This window comes from Mugil cephalus, chromosome 14 (genome assembly GCF_022458985.1).
Source record: "Mugil cephalus isolate CIBA_MC_2020 chromosome 14, CIBA_Mcephalus_1.1, whole genome shotgun sequence".
NCBI lineage: Eukaryota > Metazoa > Chordata > Actinopteri > Mugiliformes > Mugilidae > Mugil > Mugil cephalus.
This window is the reverse complement of record NC_061783.1, coordinates 992,950-1,009,340: the sequence shown is the minus strand read 5'-3', so window position 1 is coordinate 1,009,340 and position 16,391 is coordinate 992,950. Positions and strand designations below refer to the sequence as shown.

Below are 16,391 nucleotides of genomic sequence, written 5' to 3'. Positions count from 1 at the left end.
ACAAGAAAAAAACAGGATATGCATCCACGCATTTCAGAAAATGAGAGTCACAAAGAGAAAGGAAGACAAGATGGATGGTGGATGCAAACAGCATGGCCTATTGCATGCAACGGTTTTCTATTAAGCTTTGATTTAAAAGGTTATGGTTATGGTTTGATCTGCCCAACACCACTAGACTCACTCTAAGCTACTTTGTCAGAAAGTCAAAGGAAAATCCTCTTGCAATTTCAAACCATAGCAAGAACATAATGTTCATACCATATCCTAGGGAGAATTAGATGCTTCCAAGAGGAGGAAACAACAATGAACAGAAAACGGAAATGCACATGAGGAGTAGTTTTCATTAATATGATACACCACTTTGTCTAATAGCAATGGGTTAAAACCCCTCCCCTTTCAATTATTGAAACTCTTGTATTCTGAAGAATTAATGTTGGTAAATGGCACACAAAAAACTGTTAAAGCAAACACAAACATAGGAAGTAAAGCAACTAGGAAAGATGAATAAGAGATTTTCAAACTATAACAGGGAATAACTACCAATTAATGACTGATTAATAACAAATCCATGATGAAAACCCAACACAATGACAAAGTGACAAAATCTGTTTTTCAGCAACAGCAGCAGATGCACTGTATTTTCCTATGATATGGCCACAATCAGTGCATTAAACTGAAAAAACTCAACAACAACTTTAACTTATTGCGAGAGAACACAAACATATAGCTACTTTTTTGGAATTTCTATTGGGACAAATGAGTCTTAACATAAGACATTACCTCACAGAAGACTTTCCTTGCTTCCGTCTCATAGAACAGGCCAACAATAATCCTGGCATCTTGGCGCTTCAAAGTAAAAAAAGAAAGAGTCACACATAGGATGAAGATTAAAAGCACAAGTTAAATGCCTTGTAGTGTGCACTAGGAACAAAAGCCCCCTGTCACCCGCTGCACACACACATATTACTGGGTTACATTTATGCTGTTACCATGGTTTCTTCTGCAATGGTCAATTAATCTTGCACACCAAAACTAGGTCGATGCTGGGCAAGGTCATTGTTAGGTGTGTGTTCCAAGAAGATAACAAGTCAGGTGGAGGAAGCACAGCAGAAGGATGATAGGGGAATACACTGCTAACACAAAGGTTCAAAAATGGATCCACGGTTCTACTGTAATCAATGTGCAGTCCTCATGTGCTACCTCTAATCAACCCATATTTGAAATAAAACAATCTTTGTGTTGATGCCATGTGTCATATTCTGCTGTTTCTGAACCCGAATTAAAAATCATTGATGACTTCAATAACTTGCTGTTTATAGTTGAAAGGCATTCCATGCATCTATGAATAATACATGAATTTACTTTGCCTTGCAAAACCAGAGTGATATGAATTAAATTTCTAGTAGTCAAGATGTAGATACTCAAGTTTAGCATGAACATAAACCAACTATCTCAAAAGCAGCTGTTCTGTTCCTGTTGAGACTGTAGAAACTGCCAGCACTGAACGGAATATTAGTCAGAGTATACATTTTTTTTTTTCAGTGAAACCCAATCAGTTAAAGAATAAGATGAATTCCATACTGAGAAAGTAGAGTCTTTAGGGATAAAATACTGAAATGTTTTTTAAAAGACAAGTAGTCACTTTCTGAATGGACCTCAATGGAGCTGAACATACTGTAATTTAACTTTAATGGTGCTGTGTCTGAGAACACTTCAACAGTCTTAGCTCCAACATTTATCATTCTTTTTATGAGATTGAGGCCCACAGGGCAGCTTTACTGCAGCTTCAGAATTTCAGTGTCTTGCTGAACAACATTCTGGTTATGAGACTGCTTCTGTAATGGCTGGACTGTTGTTGCCAACTATATAGGAGCTCTCTTTCTTGAATTGGATAGAAAGGGCCCAACTGGTTGATTTCCAGTTGTCTGTTATGTGAAAATTATGGGATGGGATCTGTCACCTTGAGGTTTTTGACAGCTACAGCAGGGTCAGTGAGGAAACTCTGCCGAACGCTGATCTCAATGCCTGCCTCCTTCACCCTCTCCTCCAGATCATCCAGAGTCTACAAAACACAGAGATACACAAACACACACTATAATGAGCTAGCAAAAAATGAAAGAATGACAACAACAGAGACAACAACCAAAATAGGAATGCGGGAGATAATAAGTTGCGGGAAGAAATGTGAAGAATGGCACAACAGCAAATTCATTTGGAGCAAAGTGGTTAGGGAGAAATTGTGTATATCACTTAATTATACACCTCTGACAGACGTGTCCATATTGTCCAAAGAAATTTTCTCTCTTGGTGTTCCATCTTTGATTGGTCGGCTACTACCAAGCGGACCAATCACAGCTCTTGCAGTCTGTGTCACTGTGACTTGTAGCCATACTTCTGGGGAGGTGCACGTCAGGGTATGGCGTCAGGGTATGGCGTCAGGGTATGGCGTTAGGGTATGCGTAGTGTCTGGGACGACACCGTAGCAACTGTGTTGACATGTTGAAGCTAGAGTAGCTGAAGGCTGTTACATACTCAGAGGGAAGCGAGAAATTTGTCTCACTCCTAGGGCTGCAAGAGCAAGAACAAAGTTTGTTCTGACTAGGTAATTTATACTTGATGCGAAAATCAAGCGCTGAACTCCAGGGAAGTCCTCATAGGGCCCACCCACTGCAGCATACATCACACACACTAAAGTATTGTGGGATATGCGGGAGATGGATGACGAGAGGCACTTTTCTTATTGTTTTAAGATGTCGGGAAGTCGTTTTGATGACCGTGTCCATCAGATCACACTGTTCATTCAGAATGCACCCACACACAGTGTGCTGATCTCTACCTAGGAGAGATTAGCAATCACGCTGTGCATATTAGCATCTGGGATTAAGCACATCCACTTCCAGTTTCTGACCAATTTGTCCTGGCCGGTTGAGTTGCAAGAACTCCTAGAAGAGGAGTATGTAACAGCCTTAAATCACACATAAGGCTGAGAGTACTAGGTTTGTCCCAGGTGATGGAAATATCCTGAACTTTGATAAGTCTACCATACACATGGACTAACACTGCATTAAAAATTGTTTTGCAGGAAAGTATAAGGTCAATTCATGACTCAAAGTATAATATAATTTTCATTTAGCAATGGGGAGCCGTGGCAAGATCTCACATGTTTTACATGTCTTTTATGCATTACAACACGATCAGCTAATTACAAAACTCGCTGGTGTAAGTTTTATTTAGCTGAGTGTTGTACAAAACTTACTGATGTAAAAACTTCTGTTGTTTGCTGAATGGTGGCAATCTTAGTCCATTTCCACTTTTGAAAGAGTTGCACTCGAGTAGGGTTGTGCAGAGTTGCAGACGGATGGGTGCGGAAGAAGGTGGGAAAGCGTTGGCGGTTGGACAGAGCTGGAGAGCTGGAGCCATATGAGAGCTGAGAAACACGGTGACAGAAATAACTACATCAGAGCTCGTGTCTTTCAGCTACAAAATAAGGACACATAAATAAATACAAACGCATTTACATTTACATCAAAAAGCCTTTACATAACTCCTTTCACAGACTTAATCCTAGTATTAAGAAACGAATCAAGTTTTCTGGCAGATGCGTTTCAAACCACTTTTGAGATAGAGTTGTTACTGAAGGTTTACTCATTTTAAAATACCAGGTGACATACTTTATGTGGAAATTGCTGGAAACATCAGCCACAGTTTGGTCCATAGTTTCTGTGTCTAGGTGTAGCTTAATGTTTGTTAGTCGCTCCCTTTGTTGATAGTTGATGGTTATATTCCTAATAATATATCTTAAAAACATACTGCTCTGAGACCCTAGACATGTCATCAAGCAAGGCGGCACAGTTGTATTTCTGTTTAAATTCCAAACACATTAGTCGTTTTATTCAAAACTGCAATGGTGCAATAAAATCATTTGTCAATATATTTACTTTCCTATCTGTAGCAACACGTAAATTGTATTTACAGATCTGTATGCAGTTACGGTGAAGGGAAGTGCAGTAACATACTGTACATCAAATAGAGCCACAATTCATTTTTGTACACCTTTCAAGTCTCAAGTAAATGCCACTGTATACGCCATATTGCAATCTTAAGTCCTGTTTACCAGAAAGAAAGAAACAAACAAACATTTTTATGGACAGTCAGTACATTATTTACTGTTGGATATTCAAGATATTAGAGGGCTACAATTTACATCACTTAATTCAACACTGAGGGCCTTCAGTCTGGATATGGAAGGCTAGAATGAATAAGAACAATCATAATCAGGTTACACTATCTTCATTTATTAATCATCAAAAAACGAATAAATTACACAGAAGTTTTAGGTTCTATGTTAAGATGTAGACAATGATGAAAATGAGTTGCAGTATTAAGGTAAGAACCAAAGGAAACGGTCCTCGTAGCGCAAAAATAGAAGTTCATATAAAAAATTAAAGCATACGTCAGAAACTTTTTTTAGTCTGAGTGCACTTTACTACCATTTCCCAGGGAACAGAAGGCTTTGCTCTGAGCTCAGAGATAGTTGTCTGACCTCTAGACACCATCCCTGATGTGTAATTGATCTGGTTGTCGGATAATGTAGATCTTTTCAGCAGACAGAGTCAACTGTTTGCTCAGTGTCTTCCCTGCAGGTGGCATAAAAACAAACCAGAACACTACAGCAGTGACACCCTGCTCTATGTAGGATTATTATTACTGTATCAGGGTTTTAGATATTACCTGAGTGTTGTGCAGGACTCAAAGACAACTAACATCAAGGGGGACATGAATGAATAGCTGACATAATAACTTAAAATTTGCATTTTCAGTGACTAATAGAGACATTATATCTCATTACTGTCCACATTTGTATTATGTCATCGTCATGCTGGGATGCAGACACAAAAAAAAGGCTTGTTCATAGTTTTGAAACAGCGGTAGAAATGCACTTAAGGCAGCATTTGCACAATTCTATACTATGCCATATAATGATCAGTTGGAGACAGATTTCAGTTAAAGATGTGAACACACATAACTTACACTGGCCTCCTGTGAACATACAGTATGTTAATCCAAGGTTTGAACAGGGCCCAGGAGTGGTTGAATGAATCAGTATCTCAGCTGTAACCAGTATTCAGCTGCCTTAATATGAGTGTGAATCTTTGCTGTGACATCACTTGTCAGCCTGTTTTCTTTGTTTTCTGTGAACATTATCTTCAGATTTATTAACTCTGATAAGGTGGACAAACTATGTGCTTTCTTTTTTTCCCTTTGTATCATCCTTTCTATATGTGGTCTAGTGTGATACAAGCTTATTCCTTTTCCACTGAAGGTACTTACCACTATAAGGTTCCACATGCGAGCAGCTTCAGCCACCAGCGTGGACACAGAACTGCAGCCAGGCATCAGCACAATTTTAATGGGCTCTGTGTATAGAAGGTCATACAGCAGCTTGGTAGCCTCACCAGGGTCACACTGTGAACAAATACAGACAGCACAACCATCAGTATTGGCACACATTCTGAATGAGGAAATGCAGGAGATAATTTTTCAAACCCTCTGCAGGGTGAAACCCTCAAACAGCTTTGTAAAGAAGTGAGGACCAAAATGTCCACATATTGCCCTAATGTCCTCACTCTGATGGTGTAAACCTCAGACTGGTCCTCACAAAAATAGCTGTACAAGAGAACAACTATAAAAAATAAGAAAGAAAAATAATGGAGGAGTTAGGAATTAAGAAGTGCTTAATGAAACTTCAGCCAGCCAGGGATTGAACCATCAACTGTAGGTCCTTTTTACCACATGAGTCACAGATCTACAGTCTGCAGGATATTTTAACACGCTGAGTGCAGAGCCAAGGAGGTTTGGGAAAAACTGGGGTCAAAATAGGACTGAGGGCTGGGGTAGAAGTGTAAAAGTGTCAGTGGTCAAGAAAGGGTCAAAAAAACAGATTATTATGCCCAAAGCATTTTAAAACCCTCGATACAACAACAGTTTGTTGTTTTTCTCCTTCAATTGTAGTTTCTTCTGTGTCTGAGCCATGGGAAAATAGAATAAACAGTTTTATATAAATGATCAAAAAGATTATTAATTGGAAATGGGTTTCTTGTGCAATTAGATGCCCTTCAGCACAACTACACACAGAGCTGTGACAGAGCAAGCAGCTAGAGGGTGATGTGAGGCACGTTCCAAGGTCACCTCAACCTGCGCCTGCCAGGCTTGTCTGGACAGGCATTTATCTGCATAATGCCGGGGAAAACATTTACCCACCAGTCAAGCCCCATTATCTTGATCGCTATGCAACAAATAAGATGTGATGAAGGCATGGTGATCATTAATTATTTGAGAAAGAATTTAAGTTGGGATGACTGTTGGGAATTTGATTTTGGTTTTGTCACCATGTCCTTGAGATGGCATTCCATATGTCATATTACTCCACTCAGATAATTAAGGCAAAGAAAACACAGAACTTCACTCACAATGCTGAATATCATGCCCAGTAACAGCTAGTATTAGTCCTTTCATGCATGATAACCACCCAGATAGTCCCAGTCAAGATTTTTGTGTTTCTCTCTCTCAAAAAAAATCTTTTTATTTATTTATTTATTTATTTTTTTGAAACATGCACTTTCATGACGCATTTTATTCATACTCAGTTGGGCAAAATTTGTTTGAATTTCCAACAGAACGAATGGAACACAGTGATGATATAAGATGGTATAATACAACTGTGCAAACCATAAAATCAAATATTTCAATTCTGTTAAATTAATATTTTTAAATATTCTCCAAATTTTCAATACAAAAGAAAGGAGTTTGCCTACATGGTCTATAGCAATAATAGAACAATATGGTCCACAACTTTCCAAATGGATGCAATGCCTTGCAATGCAAAAGATCTTTCTTTTCCAAACCAGAAAATCTGTAGAGGTGTCAGGAATTCAAATTGGTCATCTATGGGGATACACAGAGACAGCCACGAATGAGAGCTGCAGCCCCCATGCACTGATTGTACAGAACTGCAGGAGAAGGTCATGTGAATCATCGAACTGTCCAACTTAGGTGTGACAGTGATGTTTTCAGTATGACTGATTCTAATCCTTTTACTTTTTCTGATGGCCACTTATTGTCATTACTACTCACTTGATGTTATTTGCAACTCTTGTAGGACTTTTTATCACACGCTGAAGTTGGATTCTACTATATATACAGTATATATATATAACATGAACATGCATTTGCATTAACCTACATAAAATGACTGAAACCATGCTTAAAAAAATATGTCCCATCCACTAACATAGAGGAGGTGGAGCTTATGACTTTATGATGACTTATGACTTTATTTATCATAACGGATAAATAAGGAAATTGCTGCTGCCAACAAGGAGTGTCATAGCTATGGGGTAGTGGTGCCTGGTTTAGTCTAGGTGGGTGGCACATGTCTAAGTAATGTCCACACGAATGCCAAGAACAAAGGTCCAACAATAATTTGTCTGCAGTGTCAGAGGGTCAGAGTTAAGGCCAAACAACATTTCAGTTCAAACCATAAATATTCATAGTGACTTTTAATTTCCTGTTGTTTGCTAATTTCCTGCTTTCTTGAGGAAAAGCTGAAAAGATTCAAAATTAGACCAAAGCTGTTTCCTAGCAACCAGCTCATGAAACAGTGTGTTTGTGACATCCATTCCTGTGGAGTTACAGGAGGCTGCTCAGGCATGTGTTGCTCTTCACCTAATGGCAGTAAGTCAACAGGCTATGTAACAAGTGTTTGGAGAAAACTTCCCTCTTCAGAATAAAATAGATTGCCATGTAATCTGGAGCTATATTCCACACTGCACTCATATGAGCTTTCAGTGTGTAGCACTATGGAGACACACTGAATCATCTTTTTGCTAGATCTGGGAAAAATCTCAATACATTTATCATCTGTCACCTGATGACGCCGCCTTTTATCCGGCCTCTCAAGCATCTCTTCATGCTCTGTTGGACTGTGATCAGCGGGGGATCCATCAGTGCATGCATGGTGTGATGCAGCTGGCCTGGCAGCGCAGTGCATTGGTTCAGAGGCCTGTGATCAATGAGTGCTCAGGCATCTGCTCCTGTTTGTGAAATGATACAAAGCGCATGATCTTGCCTTTTTCTTGAAGCCAATTTGTGTTTGTTTGAACAAAAGTTGTCATGGTTACTGCTGTCATGCCAACCTCTAGAATCCCTAACCTACCGACCTTGGTTTTAGAAGTAGGAATTGTTTGTTTTTAAAAAACAAACAAACAAAAAAACACCAGTCTGCCACAGTGCATTTCTGAGAGAATGAGGCACATTTTGCTCATTAAATACTGAGTGTACGGGTGTAACCACAGTGCACACAGTGACACTGAAGATAAAAGCTGTGTTGCTTCTGGAAGACAGAAACCAAGAACATTATTTTGTGCCAAATCTATTAATACAGCTTAAACGTTGATTTGACAAACATATCCCCCAACCTGAAAGCTGCTGATGTATGTTACTATTTCTCGTTATTGATGCATTGGAATGCAACCCGTAATCAGCAAGCACTGTATGAAAAGGGATCATCAGACTTTCACATATCTAAATAAGCACTGGCAACACTAATCTAAATGCAGTTTTTATTATTCAGAGCATATATAGGCTACTGTGTCCCTCATCATGTCCCTGTTGAATAAATGCTGCTTGTATCGACTGCTCCTCTTTTTCAGCGCAGTTTGTGTCATACTGTAGAATGACTTATGTTGCCCATGCGTCGCTTATCAGAACTGATTGTTGGGCTTGTGTAAAACACAGAAAGGCCCTACATGACTATACTCCATGATATTTTGCAATAGGAGACAGGGTTAGTTGGAAATATAATATTGCCCATGTTTTTAGATTTCTGTATCAACCATATCAAAGTAATGTGTTAAATGAATGGCTGGTCTTAATAAGTGGTCTGATATTGATGTAAGTCACACACTTACATAATTTGCTTCATCTAATCAGATTAAAAAAAAACATTAAAACATATGTACTTAATGCATTCATTAATCAAGTTTGTGGTAACAGACCAGATGTGCCATAACATTCAGGAGGAGTTCTGGACCCTTCTTCCTCACAGAGCTGTCTTAGCTCAATCAGATAGTGTCTGGTGAGAGTGGCTGCCTAAGGTCATCCACAGGTCTCCTTGATGAAAAGTCTGCTGTTGCTCTGGGCTTCATTTTCAGATCCTAAGGCATTCTGCTTTTAGTGCTATTAGCTGAATGCCCTCTACCAGGAATACCAGCCTTATAAGTAAGTCTGGTAAATTTATCCGATGATAAATACTTTAACTTCAAGATGAAAAATCAGAACCTGTTCCTGTTTTACACAAATAAACGTGTTTTGTGAATGGCATGTTCATGTGTAATTAGGAGTTTGCATACTTTTTCCAAGTTGTGTGTGTCATGATGAGACAGCTTTATTGACAACTGAGATAGAAAACCAAGATAAACTGTGCAGCTGTGCTATCTAGATTAATACAGTGTCTGTGAAGGGGGAACCTCCAAGCCCCGTACCAATAATACAATTTCCTAGTCTGTTCTAGTGTGCAGATAAAATCTAAATTAAAAATTGTGTGCTGCTGTAATAACAATGAAGGTTTTAAGGTAAGCAAGCAGGGAGCCATTGGCAGTGTGGTGTTATTTGAATGTATGCCTGAATGACTGTATAGAGCCTAGTCTTAGACAAATCCATAGTAGTTAGGAAATTTGAGTGGAGCTCTCTATGACTTGAACGTTTTTGCATGCATTTTGAAACATACACAAAAGACCACCACATAAAACTAGAAATGACATTTCTTATGTGGGAACTAAAAAGCCACATTAATAAGTTCATATAAATGGCCTCTTCTTGTGGTATTCACAACTTCATAAGTGGAAATATTCACTAAGGTCCAAGTTGTTAAGTGCAATGTCTTAATCATGCAGCTCACCGGTTACATTTAAGGCTTCATAAGCTATTACTTAATCATAAACTCTTATCTGTCTTGTTTAGCGTGTGTAAGTCGTTAATAAAATAATGAACAAAAAATTGCTAAATTGCCTTGATGTAAAAAGTAATGTTATATACGCGGGTAATTAATTAATTTAAATTAGCCTTCAGAACATATCTGACAATAATTAAATCACTTATTTATATATTAATGGATATGAAGCATGAACATGTGTTCAATAAAGCCAGTGGTTTCAACTTTGAACTGTGTTCATCACACACATACACAAAATAGTTTTTCCATGCCCTCTGAGCTGTCAGTCCAGTACAGAGGTATAATTGCTGTGGTGGGTTACAGTGAAATGGTTACTGATATTACTACCAGATATCTAGCATCTTATTGTTTTGTGCTCACACTGTAGTCTCGTGTCACATCTGTCTAATTCTGGTCAACATATAATTGATCAAATTTAATGAAAGTTGGAAAGAACTCTGTGTATACCGCCAAGAGCCTATAGACTGTCAGTTACTCACCATACTGTCATAGTGTATCAGCTCCAGTTCGTAGTCAGGAAGTATGTCTGTCCTCTTATTCACCAGCTTCAGGGCCATTTGAGCAGCAGGGAGGCAGGCTTGTCCACCGGGCCAACCTCCACTCATGGGAAACAGGGCTCCAATGTAGAGTTTCTTCTTGCCTAGAGCCGGACATGTGCAGTAGAGGAGGAGAGTGAGGCTAAGGGTCAAACAGAAGCTGGTGATGGACCTGCGGGGGGAGATTTGGCAAAGCCAAGCCATAATGGTGGATGCTGGTGGCTCTACAGAGCTTGATCAAGTCAGCGTATTCCTTCAGTACAGCTGGAGGTCTCCGAGGTGTGCTGTGTGTGGGTCAGGACAATTTAATTCCCATGAAACAAGGCGATGTTCCTCAGAGATGGAAACACGTTTTTACTATTACAATTTGCCCGAAGAAGCATTTTAATTCGACTTTTTGTTGTTGTTGTTGTTGCAAAACAGTCAACAAATTAGCCTTTCTTTAACTAAATACACACTAGGAAACTGATCCTCCTCTGCTCTGCCGCGTTTTAAGAATAATCTCACAAACTCACAACGTCGCCTTTTAAAACGATCCTCCTGCAAGTCGATACAAGCAACCAGTTAAACAGCCGATAAAAGTGGTAGCAAAGACGGATTATTCGCGTGAGAGCAGGACCGAGTTGCTGTTCGCAAACTGAATATGGATCAAGTCGAGACAGGTGTCCTAGAACAGTCTTTAAGTTGCATCCGCTGTCCAAGGTGCTACAACTAAACTCGGAGGCTCACGTCATTCATCCCGTTTCGCAGAAAAAAAAAGAGATCGAAACAACGGCGCGTCCCCTTCCTTCTTTATGAAAGATGAAACATCCACGCTGAGCTCATGTGGAAACGTCGAGGGGTTTTATTCAGTCCGGATTCTCGTCATTTACCTGCCCTTCTTCATCTCTGTGTAGGCTACTCACGGCCCCCTGCCCAAAGGCTCATCGCAGCGTATGTAACAGATTACACAGAGACACCGCAATACACGAGAAAATGTCTGTTTCCAATAATCCACGGGAGCCTATTATGAAAGCGGTCGACTCGCACGCAAGGTCGATCTCAGGATGAAAATATGGCCTCAGTGTTTTCGGAATGCGGTCAGCCCCTCATGAGGAGAAAAGGGAAAAATTACGGAAAGCGTAGAGCTTGCAGGTCTGCCTGAGATTGTGCCCGACTGCAGCAGCGTGGAGAGTGTGAGAAATGGGGAGGAGGTCGGGGAAGAGCAGGAGCAGGAGGAGGGATTTTCGGTCCCTCCGTTTTCATAGAACCACTTTAAATTCGCAGTCCCTTAATATACCCTTGCTGATTCATTCCCCCCTCCCGTTCCACAGGCAAAGGGCCACAACCCCACCCACAGACTGGTTTCCAGGTAGTCCACACGCATTTCTGCTTCCTACTGGACTTAGCAGCTGAATTCTTACTCAGTCACCCCACTCCATGAAGAACCAGGGACATGTTCATTTTAGAGTCCCAAAGCCACAAGTAAGTGGCTCACCACCCCACTCATCACAAGAAATCAAACACAAGCAGTTACAGTTACTCAAAGCCTTTTGCTGCCACAATCTAATTGCGCTCCATCGGTATCATGTGTGTCTGCTGGCTTGCCTTATGATAGTTGTGTACTCGTGATAATGATGACTAGAGTGACTGCTGCTGGTATTTAGGAACAACACACACAGCTCAGCATGGCAGGGACACTCCATATACTTTCAGAATTAACTCATGCCCCACATTTCAATGAGAAATGTGAATGATTTTTGATTTAGACACAGTAAACATCAACATTAACACACCTCACAGAGCTTCGAGGTAAAATGCAGGAGCTGCCTTAGGAATGCACAGCAAATATTACCATAGGAATCAGGAATAGGAATTGTGTAATACTACCAATATTACCAAATATTACAATACCAACAGTTTGCAATTAATTAAATAATTTCCATACAGAAAGCCTTTGACTCACTTACTGTAAGACTCACAGGCAAATGTCCCCTTCGTTGCTAATCCAATCATTTATCCAAACCAGTCCAATGTGTATTGGGACTGGTATTTCTCTCTGTGCCATCTATACATTTGTGGCCTAGTCTGTTATAGGCTGTTGTGAACAACATCACATAATTTCTAAAGTGATATTTTTATCTCTGATTTTAGCAGACGAACAGATCAATTCATTCTGCTTGTCCTCTGTTGTCTTTCAGGGTTCTTACTGAGCAGTAATGAATCATAAACTGCTTCTTCCCCACATTCTCCTACTGTCCATTTACACGTTTCTTCATTCCTGTTTCTTCCCCCAAGTTGTGAAGCCTTCCATTTGGTCCCAGCATGTGTGCGTGCAGTGTCTTTAATAATGTATCAGTACAGTAATGGGATGACACTGATCCTTCTTATTATTTGCTTCATACCGTCTCCTTGCCAGCAGTCACAGAGCTTCCACTTGAATTTTCTTTAATCTGGTGTTGCAGCATGATGTCTATATCTATCTGCTCCATCCCATTTCTGTTTGCAGACACAGCTCTCTTTCTAACAGGCCCTGATTTCTTGGAGGGGTTGATAGACCTCTCTGTGTGCCTCTTTCTATCTATTTTGCCATCTCTTTGGGATTATCCATGTTGCTAAAAAAGGTACGACGTATATCTGTGCCTCCTACATCCTGCAGCCCTGAAAAAGTACTGTCAACAAACTGTGCGTCATCAACGGTGACTTCAGAACACAAGGCTCTGCACACAACGTGTCACAACAGTTTCAATGGACATGAAACCAGGAAAGACACACAGTGCGACAGTGCCCTCTAAACTACTTGGGATTTGATAATGCTGAATCACTGGTTTTATAAATTATGGCCCAGTTCTCTCTAGGCATAGTATTCAGATCAGCAGAAAAACTAATTATTATTATTTGAGAATTCACTAATCTGAAGTCCCAAGTCCTAAATGAAAAAATAATAATGTACTCTTCACCATATATGACGCCAATAACTGAAAATATATGGGCAGCTTTTTTTTTCTTTTTCATTTTGTTATTTTTAATGTAAAAAGATAAATGTTTGTAATGTCACAACTGTAAAGACAGCAAGCATTTTAATATTTTTAATGTATTTATAATCATCTTAAGGGTGCAAGCTGCTGCATGTACAGTAAAAGTCAAATTTTGGCTATTGGTAATTGCAACAGTATTTACTTAAGTTTTTTTTTTTAACTAAGCAATCAGTTGATTTCATTATGGATGCAGCAGATTAATCATTACTCATCTAATCATACAATATCCCATAGTAGTCACAGGGGTGGATTTTCCATATTTAGTGCCTTTACCAAGTATATTTTCCTACAGTCACATAATATTTTAAATGGATCTAAATCCTTCTTCCTCTGCTGCTCATAGCTCTACTGCCAATGCAGACTGAACTATGTTTTATATTGGTATTATTATATACGAGTCATTTACATTTAGGTCTACATCCGTTTTGTTTTTCAATATTCAGGAGAAGCAGAAACATGAGGCTACTACTAGCAGTCCATGACATACGCGAATTAATATTTCATATGTTCATTGATTTTATGATTCGGCATTATGACTAACAATGACAGGTCAACACGTAACAAATGTTACAAAACTATTTTGCCTTGAGGTTTTGACACTGAAATGGAACAAATACAGATATACAGCTACAATAACCTTATTTAATAGCTAATGTAGTTGCTGACTAATCCTTATTTCTTCTTCTTCAAAACATACACACTTTGGAGCTTCGTGCAAGCATTTTCCAGTCAAAAGGCTTAGGTCATAAGTCCCCAGTGTTGAAGTTCAAATCAACAGTCTAAAATCATTACATTTAAAGTGTTGAGTCCAATTTAACTCAAAAAATAAGTTTGATAAAATCTGAATATTCTCAAAAGTAATATAATTTCAACATCAGATATACAAGAAAACTCCATTTGATATGTCATCTGCTCTTATTGTTGTTATTGTTGCACTGTCATCTTGTCTTTTCCCTCTCTGCAGCCCACAGTCATGTGACATATATATTCATCTGTACAAGGCTTCTGGGTCAGAACAGATGGAGAGGCATTCTGGCTTGCATAATGTAAAATGAGATCCGACTTGCATCCGTGTGAAGCAACTCAGTATAGTAGTGAAGCAAACTACCCAGCAATGACATAAATGCAACATATGTAGAGTAACAAAAGTTAAGTAGCCCTGAACTTAGCGGTGGCATACAGTTACTGTGCCATACTATGTTGCCAGTTGAAAACAAAGTGGATGCCTGGTGTGTGCTGTGTTGTTAGTTGGTGACTCTACCCTGTCCTGATGATGCAGGCTGGTAGGAGTTGTGATTCTACTAGATCAAAGCGATCTCTCTATAAGGCCAGAGTCCATATGAGGACAGACAGTGGGAAAAGTGGTGGAAAAAAGTTTTCTGACAACCTTAAAATTTTACACAATCTCAAATATTATCATGGAATATTTGCGGAAAATGTTTTTTTCGTGTTTCAAAGGGTGTGGCTGCATTAGAGAGACACAAACAAATACAAATTATATTTATTTTGTCTATTTTTTATAAGAAACTTAATAACTAAATTCTTGACAGTTTTAATGACAGTTCTCAACATTGTCGGTATCAGAGTCAACAAATAACAGAAAATGAATAAATCATCACATCATCATCAAAGGAATATTTAGGCCTCCTGCCATTAGCAGTAGAGCTCTAATCCTGGCTGACATATTTCCCATGAGCCTTTCACACTGTTGAGGGGTAATCTTGTCCATTCTTCTTGAATTACTACTTTTAATTCTTCTAAATTCTTTGGTTTGTGCTTTGAAACAGACCTTTTGATAATCCACCACAGATTTTCAGTGGGGTTCATGTCCGGACACTGATCTGGCCACTCTAAGACCTGGATACTGCAGCCAAGTTCTACTGGCCCTGGATGTGTGGCAAGGAGCATTATCTTGTTGAAACATCCAGTTTAGACCTTGATGGAACAGTGCATGTGGAGAAGGGAGCATGTGGGTTTGGTGAATGGCACAATATTTGACAGAGTTCAATGTGGAGATAATGCTTCGCCTTAGCAGGAGGAAGATAAAGCTGGAAACTGGACTCATTTGACCACAGAATCTTCTTCCATTTCCAGACTGTCCAGCTCTGTGCTTGGGCCTGATGACGCCAGGCTAACCTCTGTCTCTCATTGATCAGGGGCTTCTTGACAGTCTTCTAAGCCCTTAAGCCATGATCTAAAATTCGACCACGTACAGTGTGGGTACTTGGGAACTCTTGGACGCCCAGATCTTGCTTTGTCTTCCAAGTTGTTGGTTCGTCTGCATTTCTGTATCAAACTGCTGAAGGACTGCATCTGCACTTCCTGGTGATCTGGCGGCAGCTGAACCCTTCCTGGCTGAGAATCTGTATCTTCCTGCATTTGGTTCCTTGTTTTAGCCACTTCTGTATGTACTGCCTTTGTATAGACATGAAGCACGGCAATTTCTTATGTATTTTTATGGAAGCAAACAATGTTAAGTTTTAATGGCTGTTTTAGGATTTGTTTAGTATTTTGTTTGTGACTGTACAAAAAGAAATTGCATTTGAGAGTGATTCTTCACAAATGCATGGGGTGTCCGAAAACATTTTTCCACCACCGTACACCGAGCAGACATAACATTATGACCACTGATAGAATAAGTGAATAACGCTGACCATCTTTGCGCCCACAGCCATCAGACTGTACAACAGCAGTATGAACAGCACACAGCTTTGACCTCACTGAGCCCATATGTAGCATACCTACACTGTCACTTTATCCACAACTGCTGTCACTTTATGTACTTTATTTACTGTACTTTTTGTTGCCTGTGTCCTTTTTAATGTT

General features: G+C 39.5%; 1 protein-coding gene across 2 annotated transcripts in view; it reads right to left on the bottom strand.

The window, feature by feature from the left end:
• The window catches only part of gabbr1b (gamma-aminobutyric acid (GABA) B receptor, 1b), a 96,604-nt gene that overhangs the window by 31,908 nt on the left and 48,305 nt on the right, over window positions 1-16,391 (bottom strand). For both annotated transcript variants that reach the window (XM_047605720.1, XM_047605721.1), the window contains 5 exons: window positions 10,492-10,652; window positions 5,332-5,466; window positions 3,257-3,427; window positions 1,961-2,062; window positions 781-846 (listed from right to left, as the gene is read on the bottom strand). In XM_047605720.1, coding sequence (XP_047461676.1) covers window positions 781-846; window positions 1,961-2,062; window positions 3,257-3,427; window positions 5,332-5,466; window positions 10,492-10,652 — 635 coding nt within the window. The remainder of the gene's footprint in view (window positions 1-780; window positions 847-1,960; window positions 2,063-3,256; window positions 3,428-5,331; window positions 5,467-10,491; window positions 10,653-16,391) is intronic.